This window comes from Neolamprologus multifasciatus, chromosome 22 (assembly GCF_963576455.1).
Source record: "Neolamprologus multifasciatus chromosome 22, fNeoMul1.2, whole genome shotgun sequence".
In the NCBI taxonomy this organism is placed as follows: domain Eukaryota; kingdom Metazoa; phylum Chordata; class Actinopteri; order Cichliformes; family Cichlidae; genus Neolamprologus; species Neolamprologus multifasciatus.
This window is the reverse complement of record NC_140459.1, coordinates 27,241,070-27,264,129: the sequence shown is the minus strand read 5'-3', so window position 1 is coordinate 27,264,129 and position 23,060 is coordinate 27,241,070. Positions and strand designations below refer to the sequence as shown.

General features: G+C 39.4%; 2 protein-coding genes across 6 annotated transcripts in view; one reads left to right on the top strand and one right to left on the bottom strand.

The window, feature by feature from the left end:
* trappc9 (trafficking protein particle complex subunit 9) overlaps positions 1 to 23,060 on the bottom strand; it is a 241,430-nt gene that overhangs the window by 143,495 nt on the left and 74,875 nt on the right. For all 5 annotated transcript variants that reach the window (XM_085148881.1, XM_085148882.1, XM_085148878.1 and 2 more), the window contains one exon: positions 296 to 414. In XM_085148881.1, the coding sequence (XP_085005007.1) occupies positions 296 to 414 (119 nt within the window). The remainder of the gene's footprint in view (positions 1 to 295; positions 415 to 23,060) is intronic.
* On the top strand, positions 20,289 to 20,927 carry LOC146493650 (U6 snRNA-associated Sm-like protein LSm1). The gene has a single exon (XM_085148893.1). The coding sequence runs from the start codon at positions 20,357 to 20,359 to the stop codon at positions 20,756 to 20,758; it is 402 nt and encodes a 133-aa protein (XP_085005019.1). The 5' UTR covers positions 20,289 to 20,356; the 3' UTR covers positions 20,759 to 20,927.

The following is a 23,060-nucleotide window of genomic DNA, read 5'->3' as shown; positions in this document are numbered from 1 at the left end:
TGCTTCCACAGACATTTACAAGAAAGTCTAATTGACAGTAAATTGTGCAAAACCATGCACACACCGTATACAGAGCTATTGGTGTGAACAGGAAGAAAGTAAGAAAGTAAAGAGACTAGCCAGAGATACTTATCATTTGAGAAAAGGTGCAGTGAGATTGGACAAGGATGAAAATGGATTTTCACTAAACCATACAACAAGCCAGAAAGCACGAGAAACAGACTGTTTGCATTTTGAACTGAGCAAAGGTTTCCTTTCTTCCCCACACACTTCAGAGAGGCTGTTATTTAGTCACCTTAACGTGGCTATACTCAGCCTTGCTGGACTCGCTGCCGACGGGCTTGGTTTCAGCCCTGGGTTTGAGGACTTGGCGGAGGGGACTGGAGATTGGTAAGCCCGTCACACTGATTCCATCTGTTGACAAAGCACAGCAAAACACAGTCAGAAAAAAACAAGAAATCATTAAATTGAGGTTAGCAGAGCATTTGCATCATTTGTGGTTCGAGTATTTCTACAACTGTTGGGTATCATTATAAAATATCGTCACTCCTAAGGTTTCTTCATGGGGTAGTGCTTAGAAAGCTGAGAAAGACCTAAATTAGATCTGATGCAAACCAAAACAACTGTTTAGTGTTTTTAAACAGAATCTGTCTTTTGACAGATAATTCACTCAGCATGGCAGGTCTACAATTTCAGCAGAAGCCAAAACTATGAGGAGCAACACTTAGTACAGAGACAGTTTAGAGGCTAGTCTTTAATTAAGACCCAAAAGAAGTGCAGCTAAAACGTTAAAAGAATTGGTACCAAACTATGTGTGAATTTCCTCAAATGTGAACTGAAATCATAAAATGTATTGCTAGCTAGTAGTAGTAACTATATTTTACAGATTCTTGCACAGATATAGTACCTTGCCGCATCCCAGAATACAATACATACACGACCACAGAAGCGTTTTAGCTCAATCTTGCAACGTGAGCCTGTTAGTTGGTCTGGATCGAGGTTGGCGATCACCAACGGACCACACACACGGCGTGTGAAAACAGCCCTGGTCTAATCTGTTAGCATGATTATGTTCTGTATGTGGTCCTGTGAGTGAGGCCTAATTCCAATCTGTCAACTATATGACTACAACTATATGACACACAACATAATTATAAAGGGGGACTCTGTTTCAGACATATTCAGATGAAATCTTTATCTAAATCTCTCACATTTCTTCATTCTCTTTTTCTTATTATTTCATTTAGGCAACTTACATGCTCTATAAAAGGGAAAAAGGTCCTAATGTATGTGTGCTGCTTCCTCACTACTGGACTCTCACTTCCCTTTCTTGCTGTTAATTGGCTCCTGGTGGTCCCTCCAAAAAGCCAATGGGCGAAACCTGAGCCCCCATCAATACTCTGCATGGGTTATTTTATAGGCTAAGTTGGTACACCTCTGATAACTGCCAGCACACAGCTAAATATTAGTAATACATATTTCTGCATCAGTTACTGTAACTTGCACACATGCTCAAAGATAACTAACTTAATCAGGACAGCAACAATTAGCATGAGCACAACTTAGGGTCAGAGGAAATTAGTGGGTACCCTGAAACTAACACACAGTGATGAACCTTTATAGTTATGCTGTTCCGAAAGGTCTTGATTAACCTTTATGGTCATTCTGTAAGTTCTAGTGTGTAGTGCTGTCAACATATATTGCATTACACTGAGAGATCTACCAATTTCTCTGCTGTCACTGACATAAAATCATGTGTATACACAGCAGAGGTTTACCCAATGATACAAAATATCAGTGGACTTTATCTTAGCCTGCTGATATCATTTTTCTTATTAGATAGCAAACATAGTTCATCTATTGCATCACAATTGCTCTACGGTCTGATTTTCAAACTTTTAAATAACAGAAAATCTGAGATCACTGGGTTTATGGTACTATTTTGTGCATGAGGATATGAATGAATGATTTTATGTCCATGACCTGAAAGAAGCAGCATGGACACAGGAGCAGCTGCACAATCAGAAGCTGTTAGGCACCACCAGAGGGGCTGCTGCGCTTTGAACTCACTGAAACAATACACAAAAATGACGCCCACAGCTTAAGCTCTGACGTCAAAGGAATCATGTCACTCTCCGACGTCAGGAGGATAAAAAGCCCTGCAATTTCCCCCTAGAGAAGGGAAATTACCGGCCTTTGCAGCAGCTTGGGCTATTGGGTTCATGATGGACATATTCACAAAGTGTCCAACTCTAAAATAGCTACATAGAAAACAGTTCAACAGAACCACATGGAAGAGGTCTGTCAAAGGGACTTGCTTGTACTAAAGGATTACACTACTGTGCTGCTACAATTCATTTAAGTGAAAATTTGGATTATGCTAAAAATACAACAACAACCAATAAACATGGATATGTTGCATTTCCGACTAACAACTTGGCAGGAAAAACAAATGAATATAGCCGTAACAAGCGTGAGCAGATGAGAAAAAATCTCAAAGCAAGAATTCATAAATGGTAGAAAGAACACACAGATTTCCTTCTTGCATATTTTTTCATGAAATAAATAAGAACAGTTTGTTCAAAGACACAGTGCTTCGGGCTCTTTCGTCTCTAACTGCAGCCTATTTTAAATAAAGGCCTGATTCTCGATTCGGAACGTGTTAGTAAGGACCCAGGCACTTTTTGAGAAAATTCTCAAACTAAATAATTATCCTCTGCCCACCTGCTGCAGATAAAGGGGACTTTGATCTAACCAGAGGCTTCATTTAGGTACACCTACAATAACAGACTTCTGGGGCCATCTGGGGGCAACAGAAACAAGTTGAGAACACAACACTGATTTACTTTATCATCAACTTTTATCATCACGTTTTATTGCAAACTTGTTGGAAAACAAGCTGCTTATTTACACATCTAACATTTACACTGTTATTCATTTGGAGTCTCTTTTTTCTGACCACCTGGCAAATGAAAGACAAATAATAACTTGAATCTGGAGAAAAATCTTTTTTTGCTCGACTGTGTTTAACAGCTGGTAGGTAATTGCTTCTTTCTGCAGTTTTGTGCTGAATGAGGAGCTTTTTTCCAGCCAAACAAGAAAGTTGCATCTTATTACCGTGCAAAGATACTGTTGCGCTGTTCTCACTGCGTTGCCACGTTACCACAATAATATGTTTGAGGTGGGTCTAATATCATGTTCATGTAATAAATGTCAGGTGAAATGCAACTGATGTGTGAGTAATTGTATTTTATATTATTGAAGAAAAACTAATTATCATATAATACTGAAGAAAAAAGCAGAACCAACGGTCTCCTGCAGTTATTAGAGCCAATACTGCATATTCTGCTGCAAAGCGTAGCTGCAGGATTTAGATACACGGCTACTACTGCATTAACATTAACAAAGAAATGAATGATTTATCTTGCTGTAATTAACAACCATAAGTGATATCAGATGGATATTAGCTGAACTACTAAGCAGAGATTTCACAATACCAGCAATTTAATAGCTGGTAAAAAATACCACCAGAAATAAGTAACTCAAAACTCGCCCACCCAAAATGGTGCTTTTGTAAATGAAAGCAACCAACCTAGTTGCCTTTTAATGTTAATACGAGGTATTAGGGCAGCACGGTGGTTAGCACTGTTGCTGCACAGCAAGAAGGTCCTGAGTTCAATTCCACCATCAGGCCGGGGTCTTTCTGTGTGGAGTTTGAATGTTCTCCCCGTGTTTACATGGGATACTCTGGCTTCCTCCCACAGTCCAAAGACATGCAGTTAGTGGGGATAGGTTAATTGGTTAATCCAAATTGCCCATAGGTGTGAATGCGGGATTGCATGTAAGCGCAAATGCCCTGCGACAGACTGGTGACCTGTTCAGGGTGTACCCCGCCTCTCGCCCTATGACAGCTGGGATAGGCTCCAGCGCCCCCCCGCGACCCTGAAAAGGATAAGCGGAAGCGGATGGATGGACGAGGTATTATAATGGTTACACTATGACAGCTCAAATATTAGCCATTGCAAATATATTTATATATTTGTTATTTGTAGTTATGCACTCACTTACGCTCTCCCCGAATTTGCTTGGCTCAACTGGTTGTAGGAGCTGTGTTGCAAACAGGGAATTTGCAGACTGTCCTCTGGTGGACACACTAAGCTACGTCAACAACCTTAACATGATCTCCTCGAGCATGGGGCTGTGGCTCCCCACACCCTCTAGCACAGTGGTTCCCAAACTTTTTTTGCTGGGCCCCCCTTGTTTTACAAGAAAAATGTTCACGCACGCACGAACACATCCTCCAACCACACAGACCCATATTTTGCTCCATTGTGGTTTATTTTACACCTCAAACATTTAGTAAACAATTAAGCAAATACAAGAAATCTGCAATAAATTACAGGTAGTAAGAAAATAAACTAACTCTTTTACGCTACGTCCACACCTACACGGGTATTTTTGAGCTGTTTCGTCCACGTAACTGGCGTTTCGAATCACCGAGAACGGAGATTTTTTAAAACTCCTTTTTTGTGGTTACGTGTGGACGAGGAATACAGAGTTGCAACGTCAAAGGTATGTGCCTTTTTTCACGTCATGCTGTGTGCACGTTATTGTTTACATGAGATGAATTGCAGAATGGCAGATAGAGACTAAATACTGTTAATCTGACTAACTGCAGGTTTTACACACTTACATATACACACAGTTACTGTCCCTCCATTTAGAAAGGCAGAGGCGTCACGGTGTAATTATTTTACATGTAGTTGTTTTTTTTCCTGTGTAATAATATTCAACATTGCTATCAATACATTTTTCAAAAAATCCCTCTGCAAAATGGGTTCAAAAACATAAACAACTGTTGGATGCTGTTTGTCCGTGATTTGAACCAGAGAACAAATTGTGGCAGAAACGACCTGATGTTATTTGTATCCCGCTGTAACTTTACTGTATAAAGAGCTAACATTTCCAAAATGTCAGGAGTAGTTAGTCATTACAACAAGTGTTTGTGAAATACAAATCAAGAATGTGGGATACTGTTTGTCCGTGATTTAAACAGCCCAGCGCTGCTCCCAACGAAGGGAAAACCAATTCTGCAGGGAGACCTACCTCGGCACTTGTGCAGGTGAAACCAAAGGGAAGATTTGCTTCACCATATTTTCTAGTCTTTGGCTTAGAATGAAGTTGGTTTGGAAACATATTCAGCTATGCTTCATCTCCTGCTTTGCGTTTGCGTGGGCGCCCGTGCTAGCAGTGTCCAAGCGTTGTTGTTTTTTGTTTTTTTTCCCTTTTCATGCCGCGCCCCCCCTGCAATGGCTCTGCGCCCCCCCTAGGGGGCGGGCCCCACACTTTGGGAACGTCTGCTCTAGCAGATCATTACATGAAGGAACCTTTTAATACAAGCGCGCTCATGCTCACAGGTGTACACACGGGTGCTCACACACACAAACTACACCCTTTTGGCTCCTACCTCAAAGCACACTGTGCGCTGTCGATAATGTTTAATATTTAGTATTTACTGTTATATTCCCATAGATCATCGTGATGTTGTTTATTATATTGCTCTCTTTTTCTTCTGCTTGTTTTCTCTTTTTTCTTTCTCAACAGGTGATTGATATTTGTATTTTTTGTCTGCTTATTTTGTTGGTTTTTGGGGTTTTTTGCCCTTTAACCCCGTCCCTCTTCCCCGCTGTTTTTCTTTCTTTCTCCTCTTTCTTTCCCCCAGTCAAGTCTGTCCTGTATTTAGCAAGTGAAAATAAAATAAAATAAAACAAACAATAAAAGGTGAATCAAATAGGCCATTACGGCAAGGCTGGGATGAACCATTTGGTAAAGTAAATCCGTTGGGCATCTTTCTTTGCCTTTAGACAATAATTCTGATGGCAAAAGAGCCAAACGGGACAGGCAAAAAAAAAGAAAAAACAACCTTAACATGGCTGAAAAGTGTTGCTCCTGGTTTTTTTTTTGGTTTTTTTTTAATAAACTTTTTTTCTTTTTAAATGTATTTATCAGCTGTGTCAGCTGGACAGATTGGCAAATACCTAATTTCAGGAAAAGAATAAAAAAAAATCAAAAATCATTCTGGCTGCTGCTCAACTTTAAATATCTGAATACATGACGATACCCAGTCTGAAACGAAACAAGTTCCTTGTGGTTAAAATACCCTACAAATAAAGCAGAACAATTGTTATGTATATGAATATAATTAACCATAAGCTCCACCCCCCCTCACATTGTCAACTGGCATTAGCAGTTAAACCATCTTACTAAAAACCCCAAACAGTGGATTAATCTGGACATAGAAACGCTGACTAAATGTTTTGCTAAAGATTCAAATCTGACTGGTTGGCTGACACAGTCTCCTCCTATTTACCGATTTGCTATATCCTGCTTTTTAATAGGTTAGCTGTACATGCAGGGATAAACTCGGAGTGCCGGGGAAGGACATGAACCAAAAGTGACGCTTGTAGGACTTTATTAGTCGAATCCACCTTTATGATACACAGTCTCTTTCAGGAGACACACATGACTCGCCGTGTCCTGTGGTAAAGTGGGACCGTGTGAGTAATGAGTGTTGTGATTAACGATGGCACCCCTCACAATCATCACCTCCTTTTTCACCCACCTTCCAATCAGCATCTGTCTCGTTGCCTAACGGCCTCAGGGAAATTCAGGTGAACTCAGCATTTTTATCACAGGCGACCTTGCTGCCAGTGTTTAAATAGAGGGGCAAAGATTGGGAGTGTCATTTCTGAAATAAATGGAACATTATTAGCAGAGATCTAGACGTCCATGAAATGCAGTGATAATAGGTCAGCTGCACTCACCTTTACGAGGCTTTTTCCTACGAGACAAATATATCTAACAGATTTTGAAATTATGACCGTTACATTCGAATCTTTTTCAATTGGTCGTTCAGAGGAAGAACCATCAAGATAATGGAAAATGCAAGTCAAGCACTGCTGGACCCGATCCTCATTCAATATCAACTTTAACTGTTAAAGATGAACACCGCAGTGTTGATCACTGTGTTTAAAAGCGCTCTGTCACATATTGTGTATTTCAGCATAGTTGTCTTTTCTGGACATCACAATTCATGAAATTCAAACTACTGTGGCATATTTTTCTATGCAGCTGTATAAACTTGTTATTATATGCTGCTCAAAATCTAAGATAATAAAAACATCACAGCATAACAAAGTTAATTAAACTGTGCAAGAAGTAAAAACCACTGTGAATCCATTTGACCTGCTTTAGTAAAAAATGAAAGTGACCACATGGGAACAGCAGAAGCAAGAGCAAGACGAACCCCAGAAAAAAGGAAGTGGATTTGCTGACAGCAGCCCCAGACCATTGTTCTCTCCTTATCTCTCCCTACTGATTTTTCTCTAGTTTTACTTTTTATTATGTTCTTGTCAGTGCTGTTAGCATGTGATGATACATGCAGGCCATTCAGGGTGCAAAGGTCATGCAGGATGGCACATCTAAATATGAAATAGTAAGGTGTTCCAAGTCTCCCAGCCCAGTCCCTATCTCAAAGGTGTAGAGCAGCGGTCCCCAACCCCCGGGCCTCGGACTGGTACCGGTCCGTGAGTTGTTTGGTACCGGGCCGCGAGAGTTGAGGCTCAGGTGTGAAATGTATAGTTTTCAGGGTTTTTATCGGTTTTCAGCGTTATTTTGTTATCGTTTTTATCGTTTACTCGGTTTTCCTTGGTCTTTTCATGTGTGTTATGAATAAATCTTCTTTTTTCGGTACCGGTACTAGTTTTATTTTGTTGTATTTATCCGCGACACCTTAAAGGCCGGTCCATGAAAATATTGTCGGGCATAAACCGGTCCGTGGCGCAAAAAAGGTTGGGGACCGCTGGTGTAGAGGACATAAAAGGATTACAATAATCTCCAGCAGGCTAGTTCCTGACCAAACTATCAGAAACATGCACATGAGGGTGGCATGAGGGCCTGACATCTTTTAGATGCACCTAAACTCACAGCCCTACATCCTGGATTTTGTTTGACATTTTCCAGAGAATACCAGGTCCAGAGCCCAGTTCTCTTCATAGTGATGTCCAGGCTAAACACATGTGACAATGAAAGAAGAAAGTCGAGCTGTCAGTTGATGCCCTGAAGCTCAAGTGCACTTAAGTTTTACAGCAGGACAATTATTTGATTATACACAACAGCAAGTCCACCTCTGATTGTTTAATTCTGGAGAAGTCTAGTCAAAGTCTGAACTAAAATCTGATTGTGATCCTTGCACATGCGCTTAAACAAGCTATGCCTGTTCAGAAAGTCTGCAATGTGGCTGAATTAAAACACTTCTGAAAAGAAGAGTGGGCAAAAATTCCTCCAGTGATGTAAAAGACTGATTAGCAGTTATCGCAAAATGACGTTATCGTTTAAAAACTGTATTCTGTATTCCCTGGGATTATCTTTGTCAAATATTAAAATCTGTTTAATGATCTGAGATATGTAAATGTGGAAAATATGCAAAACACTTAGTTTAGAGCACATAGTTTAAGGCTTAGGACTTTACAAAAAAAAATAGTCAAGAAAGGGGTTGAGGCATCCCTCTGCAGAACCAATATGGTAATTATATATAGTAGAATGAACACATATTCTTGTTAAATAAAAAGACCACAAGAGAGGAAATGGTAATTCAAAGCTTCAGCTATGGAGTCTTTCAGGATCATCAAACCCACAACCTGATCTCTCCTTGATCTGAGGTGGAAGGTGGGACCTTGATTAATTTTTAAAAGTTGATACAGTCTTGTAGAATTTAGTGGAAGTAAGACTAGAGGACCGTCACTAGATGATAATTTGATTTAGCTTTCCTAATCAGGCTAGTGCAGACATTTCTTTGTCGCCTAGAGTACTCTTCAGGGAGAGACCTTGGATCGTTCTTGTGCTTTATCTCTGCTGTTGATGGCAATGAAGACTTGTGAACAGAGCCAAGTATTATATCTGCAACTAATTCTATTTTTAATGGGGGTTTATAAGATATAAAAACATTAAAAGTTTTGGAAAATTTAAAGTTTTCCAATTGCATGGATGGATCAGTAAAAGAAAATACAATCAGTAATAAGTTGTAGAAATAAATTTATTTTTTTGTGTTGGTAATTTGTGCAGAAGATTAGGGGATTGTAGTTGATAAGGCAGTGATTTGAATTTTTAACAATGACATTAGCAAACAGGGTATTTGTGGCATCTTTTAGTTTTTTTATTCATTAATGTTAAGAGGATTTTTTAGATTTTTAATGATGTCAGTCAACATGTGAGGGAAAACAGCTAGCGATCAGAGCTATTTCCATATTTATCAAATTTAGACATAGTAGCATAGTAGTAGCATAGTATTAGCATACATAGCAGTCTGACATAAAACTGCACATCAAAAATAAGTGTGCATGTCCAAACATACAAACACACAGTCAAACATGCATAGTTTGACATACAGTCTTACTTTCATCCCTTCATATGTATACCTCTGTACACTATGAGAAGAACAAAGACCAAAATTAAAATGGAACAGAGAGATTAAAGAAAGCCTAACCTATAAAATTAGGTTTAAGCTGTTATTTAAAACAAAATGATTCGACAAACCTGACAGACTGAGGAAGACTGTTCCAAAGCTTAGGAGCTACAGCCTCTAAAGAACGGTTCTCTGGTTTTAACATAGGCACGTGGAACAACTGAAGACCCCGATCAGACGACAAGAGAGGCCAACTGCTGAGATCAAGTCTCATAGCTCTGCTACAGCAACAGAAGCTGGGCCTTGTAGGGCTTTACATGTTATTAATAAAACTTTAGAATGAATCCTAAATTTCAGCGGAGGTCAGTGAAGGGCAGTAAGCATAGGGATTCAGGCTACAGCTAGTTTTTGTTAGCAGCCTAGTTGCTAGTTTCTAAACCGGGCTTACGGGCTAAGGAGGACAGTGAGATACACGTATAAAGTCAGTTAAAAGCGTACAGCACGCTAAAAACATCACAATCTTCACTCACTAGATTTGTCTTGTTGCGACTTGTCTCTCTTCCACAAAATTAAATTCCACTTGGGTCTCCGCTTTGATACTTTGATACATATCTATACCGTATATCTGCAACTGATCCAAGTAGGACATCCGGGGAGCGTTTCAAACATAGGAGCAGATCTGGGAGCAAAACATCCCCTTTTCTTGGTTCTTTGTGTACATTAACTTAACTTTCCGATGATGCCTGTGAATTTGTTAACTACCAAAAACAAAACAATCCATTATGTATTACCTCATTTGGATTGATTTATTTTTATAAAGCATATAAATGCCTCCACATTTAAACTAAAAAACTAATTTTAGTTACAAATTTAAGTGTCAAAGTGACAAAGATCAGAGAATGCGTGAAGTGATAAGCGATCACAGTCACTAGGATTTGATAGTATATGAGCTGAAAAGAGTGGAGTTCTTTCTTTCTCCTCCCTCATGATTTCATGAGACAGAGACCAATGTCCAACTTTGTTTGTTTGTATTATTTCAGAGTAAATTCAGCTGCTGTGAGACACCTTTCCCAAAGATTGATTACTCCTGTAGCTAAACTGAAGGATTAAGGTGGATTTCCACATCTTTTTGAAGGGAGATGCTTTTACAACTTTACAATATTTTTAAAAGCCACCTCTAGCAATGAGAGAAAGCAGGTTGCAAATGTTTGTAAATGCTGCTTTTATTCATCAATGATATGTATTGCCCAAGATGAGAGTTATATGGAAACCTACATAAGATTTATATCAGGAATTGATTCATAGCATAATACAAACTCAATAAAACCTCTTGGATATTGGTCAGCTAAGCAGCAGAGGGGATTGCTAATCCATTTCAGCCGCTTTGGTTTTAATGAAATTAAGGGCAGGTGCAGTAGAGGGGCAACTATGAGACAACCCCCCCCCCAAAAATAGAAATGGATTTACAGGTGAAGGCCACTGACAGTTTTCCCTCATCTTCTCTGACAACTTTTATACCCTTACTAGCTTTGATTTTGGAGAATGGGCAAGGATTTCAGTCTCTAGATGTGCAAAGCTGGTAGAGACATACCCTAAAAGACTGGCAGCTGTAATTGCAGCAAAAGGTGGTTCTACAAAGTACTGACTCAGGGGGCTGAATAATTACGCACACCCCACTTTTTCAGTTATTTATTTGTAAAAAATGTTTGGAATCATGTATGATTTTCGTTCCACTTCTCACGTGTACACCACTTTGTGTTGGTTTTTCACGTGGAATTCCAATAAAATTGATTCATGTTTGTGGCTGTAATATGACAAAATGTGGAAAAGTTCAAGTGGGCCGAATACTTTTGCAAACTACTGTATTAGAATTAGAAGAGTCTATACTGGTGCGGTGGGTCCTAGGTTCTTCATGATGCACGACACTGCCCGGCCTCATATGGTGAGAGTCTGCAGGCAGCTCCTGGAGGATGATGGAATCAATACCAAGCTCACCTCACCAAAAATAAGTAAAAATACAACACCTCTGGGACATCATGTTTCAGCCCTTCCTGCACTTCAGACTGTCCAGGGGCTCAGTGATGGCCTGGTCCAGAGCTCGGAGGAGAACCCCCAGGACACCATCTGAGCATCTCTCAAGGTTGTCAGGCATGCATACAATTTAACCAAAATGGACTAGCCTGCTGCATCATTTTACTTTCAAGTTGTCTTTAAATTCAGTTCTCTGTAGGCTGAGCATTTCCATTTGCACCAAATGGCATCCTTATATTCCTATAGATGTCCAGCATTATTATTTTTTTCCCTGATGTGATTTCAAAGCGTTTCTTTTACATTTTTCGATCAGTGCATTTTAACAAATTCTTCTGTGATAGTGAGCACTACAGACTGATTTAGTCTGTACCTTGGAAGTAAAAACAGAAAGTTTTTGAAAAAAAGATTTTCTCTCAAAAAAGAATCCACATACTCGAGCTGTTCACAACAGCAAAAATATGAAAAGCTTCCATGGAAAGGAAAGTGTAGATTGAATAGCAGCTGTGCTGTATGATTTGACAACGAGAGTACATTTGAAATCTAACATCAAAATGTCACAGGTTAATACTTTTAAAAAAGGTGTTCTTAAGAGCTCAGCCTGGCGGTCTAAGTTAAAAGTTAAGTAATCTGAAACTAGCTACATCAGTAGGATGGCAGTGCATACGCTCAGAGATGTCGACTGAGGACATGCAAGATTAAAAAAAAAAAAAAATCTTCCAGCCTCCACTCCTTCGCCTCCAGTGATGCGTCTCTGGCGTCTCTTTCTCTGACAGTTGCAGACACTGACTACGGTTCAAGGTGCGGTCTTCAAAGACAGCCGCAGCATTAATGTAGACACTGACACTGTCATTAGATACGACGCCCACACCATTTAACACAATAAAGCGCTGTAAGTCAAGGCCCATTACTCCTGAGTGATGACATCACTTCCATTTGATCCTGTGTTATGATTTCGTGGTTTTGAGCTGGACACAGAATGAGAGATAAGCCTGTCTGAGGATAAATCACTGAGGGTCAACTTGTTTTGAATGTTGCCTCGGTTTCCCGTGGCATAATTTAACCCACTGGTCTCAGCTCAAACACTACACACTGAGTGCCACGTGGACAGTTAAGCTAGCAGGCCGACTTTCTCTGCACCGTGGTGAATTAACACACTGCACGTAATTGTGTACAGCTGCATTAAGCAACAACACACAAGTAGCGTGTACACCAAATCTCCGACCACACACCGAGTTTGTCTTCATATTTCATGTGGGCAAAGTAAAGGAAAGTTTCCATGTGTCCACATTCGTATTCATCCACATGCTCACAGCCATCTTCAGATTTTGTTATTGCAGTTTTTAACAACTATATTCATTCAGGATTGATTGTGTTGACCTACATGTGCTACCAAGGACAATGAATATTTATAACACAGAGAAATTTCAATTAAATGGATCGGTAACAATGGGCATCTTTTTGCTTTCATTTTTTTAAAAATCTTATTAAATTTTATTTGTTATAATTGCTTTTGACACAGGATACGTGAACAGTTGGTCTAATGCATTTCTTCAGATTAGATTTCGTTTAGCTGGCTAAACATTTAAGAAACTGCTACAAAATATGGGCACTCCTTTTTAATAAAAACTACAACACATTTATATTAGCTTAGCTAGAAAAGTGGCTGTCTACCCAAAGTGTAAAAGACCCTATCATCTAACTTTTACAAGAGGACAAACGTGTCTTTTGAAATACTGAACCAGTGCCCTTCACAACATACTGAATACTAATCCCTGTTCGCTCGTTTCACAAAGAGAATATGACATTTAGGGTCATCTTGAAAGAAAGGTAGATATGAAATGTAAAAGTAAGAGTAGAGGTTAAATGTGACATGAAGAAGAGGTCAGTCCAAAGTAATGTGATATTAAGAATCCACATATATAAATCCCTATAATACAAACAATGACAGTAAAAACGGTTTTAAACAGATCTGTATAGTATCATTAACACTTTTAACACTAATAACCTTCAAATCAGTCTATTGACCTTCAAGCAGAGGTCAGGGGCAGGCACGTGCAGAGGGGGGGGCTAGAGGGGCTTGAGCACCCGCCCCTTTCCTGATGGGTGCCCAAAGTGCCCTTTTGTTGAGGCAACTTTTTAAAAAAATATATATATATATTTTTTTTTATGTGTGTGTGCGTGCGGAGTCCGGTCTGTGCCCCTCAACAATAATATTTAACTATTAATCACAGTTTTGCTAAATAAAAGGATCTGGCTTGCATCAGTCACATGATCACATTTAACCAATGATCGCCCTTGACGGCAGAACGCGCTGGTTACGAGCCGGGAACGAGCTCACAAAGAGCACGCGCATTTTTAGCGGTCCGGAGCTGTAGGAGAAACACAAGTTAACTCAGAGACAGACTTACTATATTTCTTCCATACAGACTGATGCGACACAACCAGTAAGTCGGTGTACAGCGTACACTGTAGTGTATAGCACACAGGAGTATTAGCTTATTACGTACATGTTGGTAAGCTGTCTTGTGGCAACTGACGAACTGAAACAAATGAGCGTGCTGTGTGTGCAACAGCGTGACAAACATTACCTGTCCTTTTATTAACTGCACAAGTAGTGCTGGTCATAGCTGCTGGCTACCTGTGTAAGGCTGTCATGGGTCTGTAGCTCTGTCACCGTTTTAGTGAACATATTTTAAAGTAAGTTACCGGGCTTTTCCTGCCTTTCTGGAGGGATTATATTTCACTAAAAAACGATCTAATATGCATGTCCACATAATTATGCATTATTCTAATTATAATATATTAAAAAACACGCTGTATTCTAAAGAACATACATTAAGAAGCAGATTATTTTAGATTTATATTTTAAATAAGACAAAATTTGGATTTTACAGCAGTAAAATTATTGTATCTCCACAGTTTAAAAATGTAATAAGCTTTGCTCCTGCACAGAGTGGATAGTGAAACAAATGGAATCATCATAAATACATTATTTCATATTTATTACTTCCCCCTCCTCATTGCATTATTATTGTAACTCTAGTAATAAATAATAATGTAAGGATTCTGAATCAGCACCATGATGCCCATAGTATATACAGTATTCTGAAGAAGGTCTAAAATGTCACTGTGTGTGCGCATGCATGTTTTATTTAGGTGGATTTAAAAAAAAAATATATTACTCATGATATAACATTGTCCAGACATGGCTGGTAAGGACATGAGGAGGAAACAGTAGGAGCTGTGTGAGGCTACTAAAGGCAGTGCTATAACATTTTTCTGTCATCATTTTATTATAGATTAAGTGCAAGAGTTGTTAGGTGTAGTTTATTGCAATAGCAAGTTGTGCCTTGTTCTCAGATAGACAGCAAGTGGAGAGTGATATATGAAATGATGGGATGGAAGGAAGAAGAGAAGCAAAGAGCAAAGAGTGATTCACAGGCAGAGCCTAATTTATTTCTCACAGTTTTTTGTTGCCTTATGGTTCCAAGCGCTGTCACCAATCTTTGCATTTTGTTATTATCTCATGACACTTGTTTAATCAGCTACCATCTCTCCTATGGACTTTTTAATGCCTACAGTCTCAGATCAACACAGCCCTGCCCTCCAGCACTATCCACAGAAACCCCTCAACAGCAACATTGTACCCATCAGGTAAAACATTGGCTACGTTTGCTTTGCCTTGTTGCCCATATTAGATTCTTGATGAATGTGTGTTGTTGTTATTCAGCCTGGTGGTTCATTGTGCCCCTTTTTAACTTTGAGCACCCGCCCCTTTAAACCTCTCTGCACGGCCCTGGTCAGGGGTCAAATGTAACACGATATTTTAAATTTTTAAACATTACATTTATTTACAATACGCACCACATGTGTGAGAATCGTAGCTTTTAAGTTAGAGTAACAACGATTTTTGTCACTTTTCAACCAATAACTCAATAAGTTGATCTTGAAGACGTCGTGGAAAACACCAAAACAGTAAATGGCTCGATGGTTTTCTGGCACATTTTTTCAATGTTGTTAAAAAGAGTGCTGCCATGTAGAAAATTGCATATTTCAGCAATTCAGCATTGTTTTTGGTCTTTGCAGATCAACACATTGTTTATATGAGCAGTGCCGTTTTTTTGTGGATTGTATTTCTTAGACACTAATTCATGTCATCTTGAAATGCTGAATCATAACAAAAGGGTAGATTATTGCTCAATGATTTACCACAAATGGTATTTAAACCATTGCTTGGGGACAGAAAAACTTTGAAAAAAATAAGAAAGCCTGTGCCGATCAATATCATCGTCAATAATGTTCCACTCAAACATTTCCTTTAGAGAGGTAATATGCATCTGTTTCATACACCACAAAACAACTGCATAAATAGCCAAGTATCGTATTCCCTCTGGGCAAGATACTTGGGCCAAGTTGCCTCTGATAAAATACAGACTTGTCCATACATGGCAGAATTAAAATGTATGTGTCACCATATGCGTTGGCTAAGCGATACAATTAAACTGCTGCTGAATGTAGCAGTTGTGCCAAAGATAATCAAGGTTTTACAGTTTAATTAGCAAAGATGGCAGAACGTCCATAATCTGTAAACCTTCACAATCCTCCACGGAGCACAGGCAGAAAAAACTAAATCTTTCTGCAAAGCAAGTTCATCAGCATGTTAACACAGCGTTATTAATGTGACTCCATTACATAGCATCAAATGTGTTTAATAAAAACGGCATCCCATAGTGTCACTATAATAACTGCTTTTTATAGCAGAAAACAAGTCTTATCTCCTTATTTCAGGGCCTCAATTATTGCTCAGCTAATTAAAACATTAAAGCAGTGTCGCTTAAATGACCTCATGAGGCGAGTTGGCACTGGAGCTGAGATAAACATGCAGCATTGTATGCGTTTACTTTCCCTGTCATTTGAATTCCCGTGCAAGTACACGCAAACACACCAAGAAAAATACTCTGTGCTGCACGAGCAGGTCTGTATTGATCGCTCATTAATATTCATCAGCGTAGAGGCTGTAGTAAAGAGGTTCAACAGTGTGAAGAGAGCTTGGGAATGAAACAGGAAAGAAAGAAGGCTGGGCATGAACTATGAGAGGCTAGGAGGAGAAACACAATGAATGAGCTTCGAGGTAGGGGAGAAGGTCGGACTCTTTTTTTAAGCAGAAATAAGAATTAGAAGAGAGGAAATCCAAGCGAGGAAACTAAAAGCTAGGAGGGAAATGGAGGTGTGGAGACCTTGAGACCTCGATCTTATTACTGCAGAATCTTAAATAAGGCAGGCAGAATGCCTGGAACAAGAACACTCCTCTGTACAGCAGCACATGAACACTCATCAGCAATCAATATGTACATAATTTGAGACGGATAGTTCAAAGATGACTTTACTATTTTCCATTGCAGGGCTAGCACTCAAAATGATTATCTTACTGATCACAGTTTAATTCAGTGATTGCTTTGTCTATAAAATGGAAGGAAATAGGCTAAATGTACTTGTGCAATGACAGAAAAGAGGAAAGCTCCTGAATTTGAAAAGGTAAATCCATCATTTTCTTTAAAACACCAACAATTATTCAAAATTTCTGTCAGCTACTGTTCCGTCTATTGTTTCAACACCACTCCACTGAAAGACAAATGCAAAAGTAACCATCGGTAGAGAAGTTTCAATCAAGACACTTGACATTATTACAGAAACCATCCATTTTCTTAAATGACTATGCAACTTACTGTGACAGGGGGCTAGAGCTTTTCCCAGCTGTCATTAAGCAATTCAGAGTCATTTTACAATCATTAGCTGAACCAATATGTATGTTTCGGCACTGAGAAAAGCGGGGCACCTGAGGAAACTTACAAAGACACAATCCCACACAGAAAGGCCTCAGCTGACCTGCATGCTCGAGCCAGGAACCTTTTTTCCTGTGAGGCGAGAGCACTAATCCATGTCTCATTACTAACGAAGCCTTTTTAAAAAATATTCATGGTTAGCTTATAAATATGTTACCATACGCAAGCAGAGATATACAGACCTGAAAATTCAGCCAGACTGATACTGGGGTTTATAAAGCTCAATTACGATCTGATTATTTTATTTATTGGACTCCACTGTATAGGTGGCTGCGGTTCAAAAGGCAGAGCAGGTCATCTACTAATCGGAGGGTTGCGAGTTCAATCTCTGGCAAGAGGCTGAACCCAGAGTGTCTCCTGATGCATTCATCACAGGTCAAATGTGTGTGAACGTTAGACAGAAAGCACTTGGACATATAAAGAAGCACTTGAATGGGTGAATGACGCATGCTGTGCTTTGAGTGGTAGAAAAGCACAAAATAAGAACCACTAATTACCACTAACTGTGCAGTTTTTGGGCCGGGGTTCTGTTTTTTGTTTTTGTTTTTTTAAACAGCCCAACAGCTTCGCAGCATTTTGGATCATTTTCAGTGATGAAGTTAAAGATACACTAGTGCTGTCAATGTGATACCCACTAATGTGTGATCACATTTATGTGAATTAATTTAAGTAATTTTACTTTCAGATTATTATGAGACAAGCAATTGGTACATCAACAGCAGATCCAGAATATGTACTGTGTCCACCGAAAAACTGTTTAAACACCATCAAACAGTTTCACCCTATTAACAGCTTTAAATTCAGCTTTTCTTCGTTCAAAATAAATTTCTCCTCTGAATGCAACACTTGCACCTGCAAACCTTTTTACGTGTGCTCAGAATAGTGGCACAAAAATAATGCCATACCCTGAAGTGCATGCTCCGCGCTGTTTTCTCATAATGGCGGGGTATTCAGGAAACGGCAAGCCACGTCTCCCTGTCTGATCATTTCTTTCCTGTTTACAGGTTCGTATCGTGTCCGAAATAGAATATAATAGCAATCACATCCATTGTATAGCATAGATTAATCATTACGGTTGGAAAGTGAAAGCGTACAACATTGTGTAGTACAGTAAATTAGACTTTTGTAAGTATTTGTTTACGGCTTTAGCAGCATGCTATGGTTAGCATGTTAGTTTGGGTCACACACCTCCTATGCTCTGTGATGTTAGCGATCGGCTCCACCGTTATTCTGCATTGTTTTAGTATCTTGTTATAAAGTGTTTCCGTGAATTCAATGCACATGTCAAGATGGTGCTGATTACACCATTCTTTCAAACTATTTGAGATTTATAGATTTGTCTTGTTGGAATTCATTTTGAACCAAGTCTTACAAGAAAATTTGTCATGTTTATGACATTGGAATGTGTTAATTCCCTTTAGTCTAGTTGGTAACAGAACACATATGGAGAATGTGTGAGCTATGTTAAGAATAAGTAAATACACAGTTGTAATACCGTAAAAGTAATAAAAGGAGTGCATAATTGTGAATTTGAATAAATACTGGCAGAGTATTCAGGAAACGGCAAGCCACGTCTCCCTGTCTGATCATTTCTTTCCTGTTTACAGGACACATGTATAGCTACAGGTGCTGCCACCCGGTACCTGTAACACCAACATAGACCAAAAATAAAGTTTAATAATACAACTATTGAACCATTTAGTACAAATTTAATTTCCCGTGGTTAGGGATGGGTATTGATAAGATTTTCACGATTCCGATTCCATTTTCGATTCTGTTTAACGATTCGATTCTTTATCGATTCTCTTATCGATTCTTTTTAAAAAAGGAGAACACTAAGGTCTAATAGCTTAGAACTTTGTTTTATATCTTCTCTTTGAACAAGATAGAAATTTAGGAGTAACATGGCCTTACAAACCCAACAGTGAGATCTTAAGAGCCTTTGGCTCTTCAATGGGGTGTCACTGGGTCCCCAGGAAAAAAAATTGTAAATGTAAAATAATAAAATAAATATTCTTCTGTAGCAATAACAAAGTATAACATCAATTATTCTGTAGCAATTACACAAGAATATCCAGTAATGTCCCTGCCTACAATTAAACACATTTACTTACTGAAAATCATCTGCTGTGGCAAATGGGTGCAAGCCTTTGACCACAAACTTAGTCACTGCTCGGTGACATTCGTCTATCTTGGCCTGAAAGGAGACGCTAACGGTAGACTGCAGTGAGAACTTCCAGCATCTGAGCCAGACTCTGTCTGTCTCTCTCATCATGGTCATCTAAATGCACAGTAATGGCAGGTTTTGTAATAAGGCAGATCGCGCTAACATAATATGCACTGTTAGTTGATTATTTACCTGCCGCATTAACGGGAGAGGACGTGCAAACGTTACCGCTGCTGCTGGGTTGAGATTCACGAGTCCGGAGCGGAATTAAAAACACGACATTCATTTAAGGTCATCGTGTGTTTTGTGAGCAAATGCTTTTGTATATTTGTAGTGTTTCCTCCCTTAAATGAAATATCTACTTTGCAAGTATTGCAAGTTGCCCTGTTGTCATCCATTCTCGTAAAGCAAAACCAAACTTTTGAGCGTTTGAGCCGCTTAGGCGCCGTGTTTCCTGCCAGGTAAATGACGCTCCGCAACGTGGTGACGTCATCCGGGGCGACTGGAATCAATAAGGGAATCGTTTGCAAAAATGGCAAACAATTCCAAGGAATTGAAACACTGGGAACCGGTTCTCAGCAAGAACCGGTTTTCGATACCCATCCCTACCCGTGGTAAATATAAGACTAAAATTGCCATAGTTAAAGCAGTTTTCAATGTTTAATTCCAGTAGCTTATTAAAAATATGTCGTGTTATTTAGTGCTCTGTTTAAGAGGGTAATCATGAATTAGGATGATATCAGCACAGACTGATCAGGACAGGTGACAAACTTGATTGAACAAACATGTATTGAAACATTAATGGCTTGACGGTATATACAGATACAAGACTAAAATAAGCAGCAGCACAAGATGAACTACGTACCAGGGACGGCAAGCCTCATTGACGACATCGATAAGAAGCACCTGGTGCTGCTCCGAGATGGAAGAACATTGATTGGTTACCTGAGAAGCATTGATCAGTTTGCCAATTTAGTTTTTCACCAGACAGTTGAGCGCATCCACGTGGGAAAAAAGTTTGGTGACATCCCCAGAGGAATATTCATCGTGAGAGGAGAAAATGTGGTGCTGCTTGGAGAGATAGACATGGATAAGCCCTGTGACACGGTGCTGCAGCAAGTCTCCATTGAAGAGATCTTGGAGGAGCAGCGGCTGCAGCAGCAAGCCAAACAGGAGACAGAGAAAGTCAAAATGCAGGTCCTGAAGGACCGAGGCCTGTCCATACCCAAAGCTGACAACCTAGATGAATACTAGCAGCCTAGTTGCCGTGGGCCTCTTTCTCAGTTGGACTGACAAGTTTGAAGTTGAACCTGAGAGCTCATGGGAGCCTGACTTTTTGTTTTTTAAGTGGGGAGAACATACCATTATGAGTCAATCTACTGTGATGTACTGTATCGATTTAATTTGAGTTTTGTAAAGGGGTTGGGGGGGGGGTCAAGTCAAAAGCATTGCTGCGCAATAATTGATTACGCAGCAGTGGAGAGTGGACTTTATCAAAGTAGATGTCTTTCTGAAAGCGCTGTAACTAAGTTTAAGAATATAATCCAGCCACTGTTATCATCGTCAATGCCCTGTACCAACACAGAGCAGAGCAGCTATCTGAACGCTACCCCAACAGAGGTCGATTATCTTGTTAATAATTTCACCTCCTCACTACGTACGACTCTGGATACTGTAGCTCCAGTGAAAACTAAGGTCTCTAATCAGAAGTACCTGACCCCGTGGTATAATTCTCAAACACGTACCCTAAAGCAGATGACTCATAATCTGGAGAGGAAATGGCGTGTCACAAATTTAGAGGATCATCATTTAGCCTGGAGAAATAGTTTGTTGCTTTATAAGAAAGCCCTCCGCAAAGCCAGAACAGCTTACTACTCATCACTGATTGAAGAAAATAAGAACAACCCCAGGTTTCTCTTCAGCACTGTAGCCAGGCTGACAAAAAGTCAGAGCTCTTTTGAGCCAACCATCCCTTTAACGTTAACTAGTGATGACTTCATGAACTTCTTCACAAATAAAATTTTTATCATTAGAGAAAAAATTACCAATAATCATCCCACAGATGTAATATTATCTACAGCTACTCTTTGTTTCATTGATGTTAAGTTAGACTCTTTTTTTCCAATCGATCTTTCTGAGTTAACTTCAATAATTACTTCCTCCAAACCATCAACGTGTCTTTTAGACCCCATTCCTACAAAACTGCTCAAAGAAGTCCTGCCATTGATTAATTCTTCGATCTTATATATGATCAACCTATCTCTAATAATCGGCTATGTACCACAGGCCTTCAAGGTGGCTGCAGTTAAACCTTTACTCAAAAAGCCATCTCTAGACCCAGCAGTCTTAGCTAATTATAGGCCAATCTCCAACCTTCCTTTCATATCAAAAATCCTTGAAAGAGTAGTTGTCAAACAGCTAACAGATCATCTGCAGAGGAATGGTTTATTTGAAGAGTTTCAGTCAGGTTTCAGAGTTCATCACAGCACAGAAACAGCTTTAGTGAAGGTTACAAATGATCTTCTTATGGCCTCTGACAGTGGACTCATCTCTGTGCTTGTCCTTCTTGACCTTAGTGCAGCATTCGATACTGTTGACCATAATATCCTATTAGAGCGATTAGAACATGCTGTAGGTATTACAGGTATTGCACTGCAGTGGTTTGTATCATATCTATCTAATAGACTCCAATTTGTGCATGTAAATGGAGAGTCCTCTTCACACACTGAGGTTAATTATGGAGTTCCACAGGGTTCAGTGCTAGGACCAATTCTGTTTACATTATACATGCTTCCCCTAGGCAGCATCATTAGAAGACATAGCATACATTTTCACTGCTATGCAGATGACACCCAGCTCTATCTGTCCATGAAGCCAGATAACACACACCAATTAGTTAAACTGCAGGAATGTCTTAAAGACATAAAGACTTGGATGGCCACTAACTTTCTGCTTCTTAACTCAGATAAAACTGAGGTCATTGTACTTGGTGCTGAAAAGCTTAGAAATATGGTATCTAACCAGATTCTTACTCTGGATGGCATTACCTTGGCCTCCAGTAACACTGTGAGGAACCTTGGAGTCATTTTTGACCAGGATATGTCCTTCAATGCACATATTAAACAAATATGTAAGACTGCGTTCTTCCATTTGCGCAACATCTCTAAAATTAGAAATATCCTGTCTCAGAGTGACGCTGAAAAACTAGTTCATGCATTTATTACTTCCAGGCTGGACTACTGCAATTCATTATTATCAGGATGTCCAAAAAACTCACTGAAAAGCCTTCAGTTAATCCAAAATGCTGCAGCAAGAGTACTGACAGGGACTAGAAAGAGAGAGCATATTTCTCCTGTTTTGGCTTCCCTTCATTGGCTTCCTGTTAAATCCAGAATTGAATTCAAAATCCTGCTCCTCACATACAAGGTCTTAAATAATCAGGCCCCATCTTATCTTAATGACCTTGTAGTACCATATCACCCTATTAGAGCACTTCGCTCTCGCTCTGCAGGCCTACTTGTTGTTCCTAGAGTATTTAAAAGTAGAATGGGAGGGA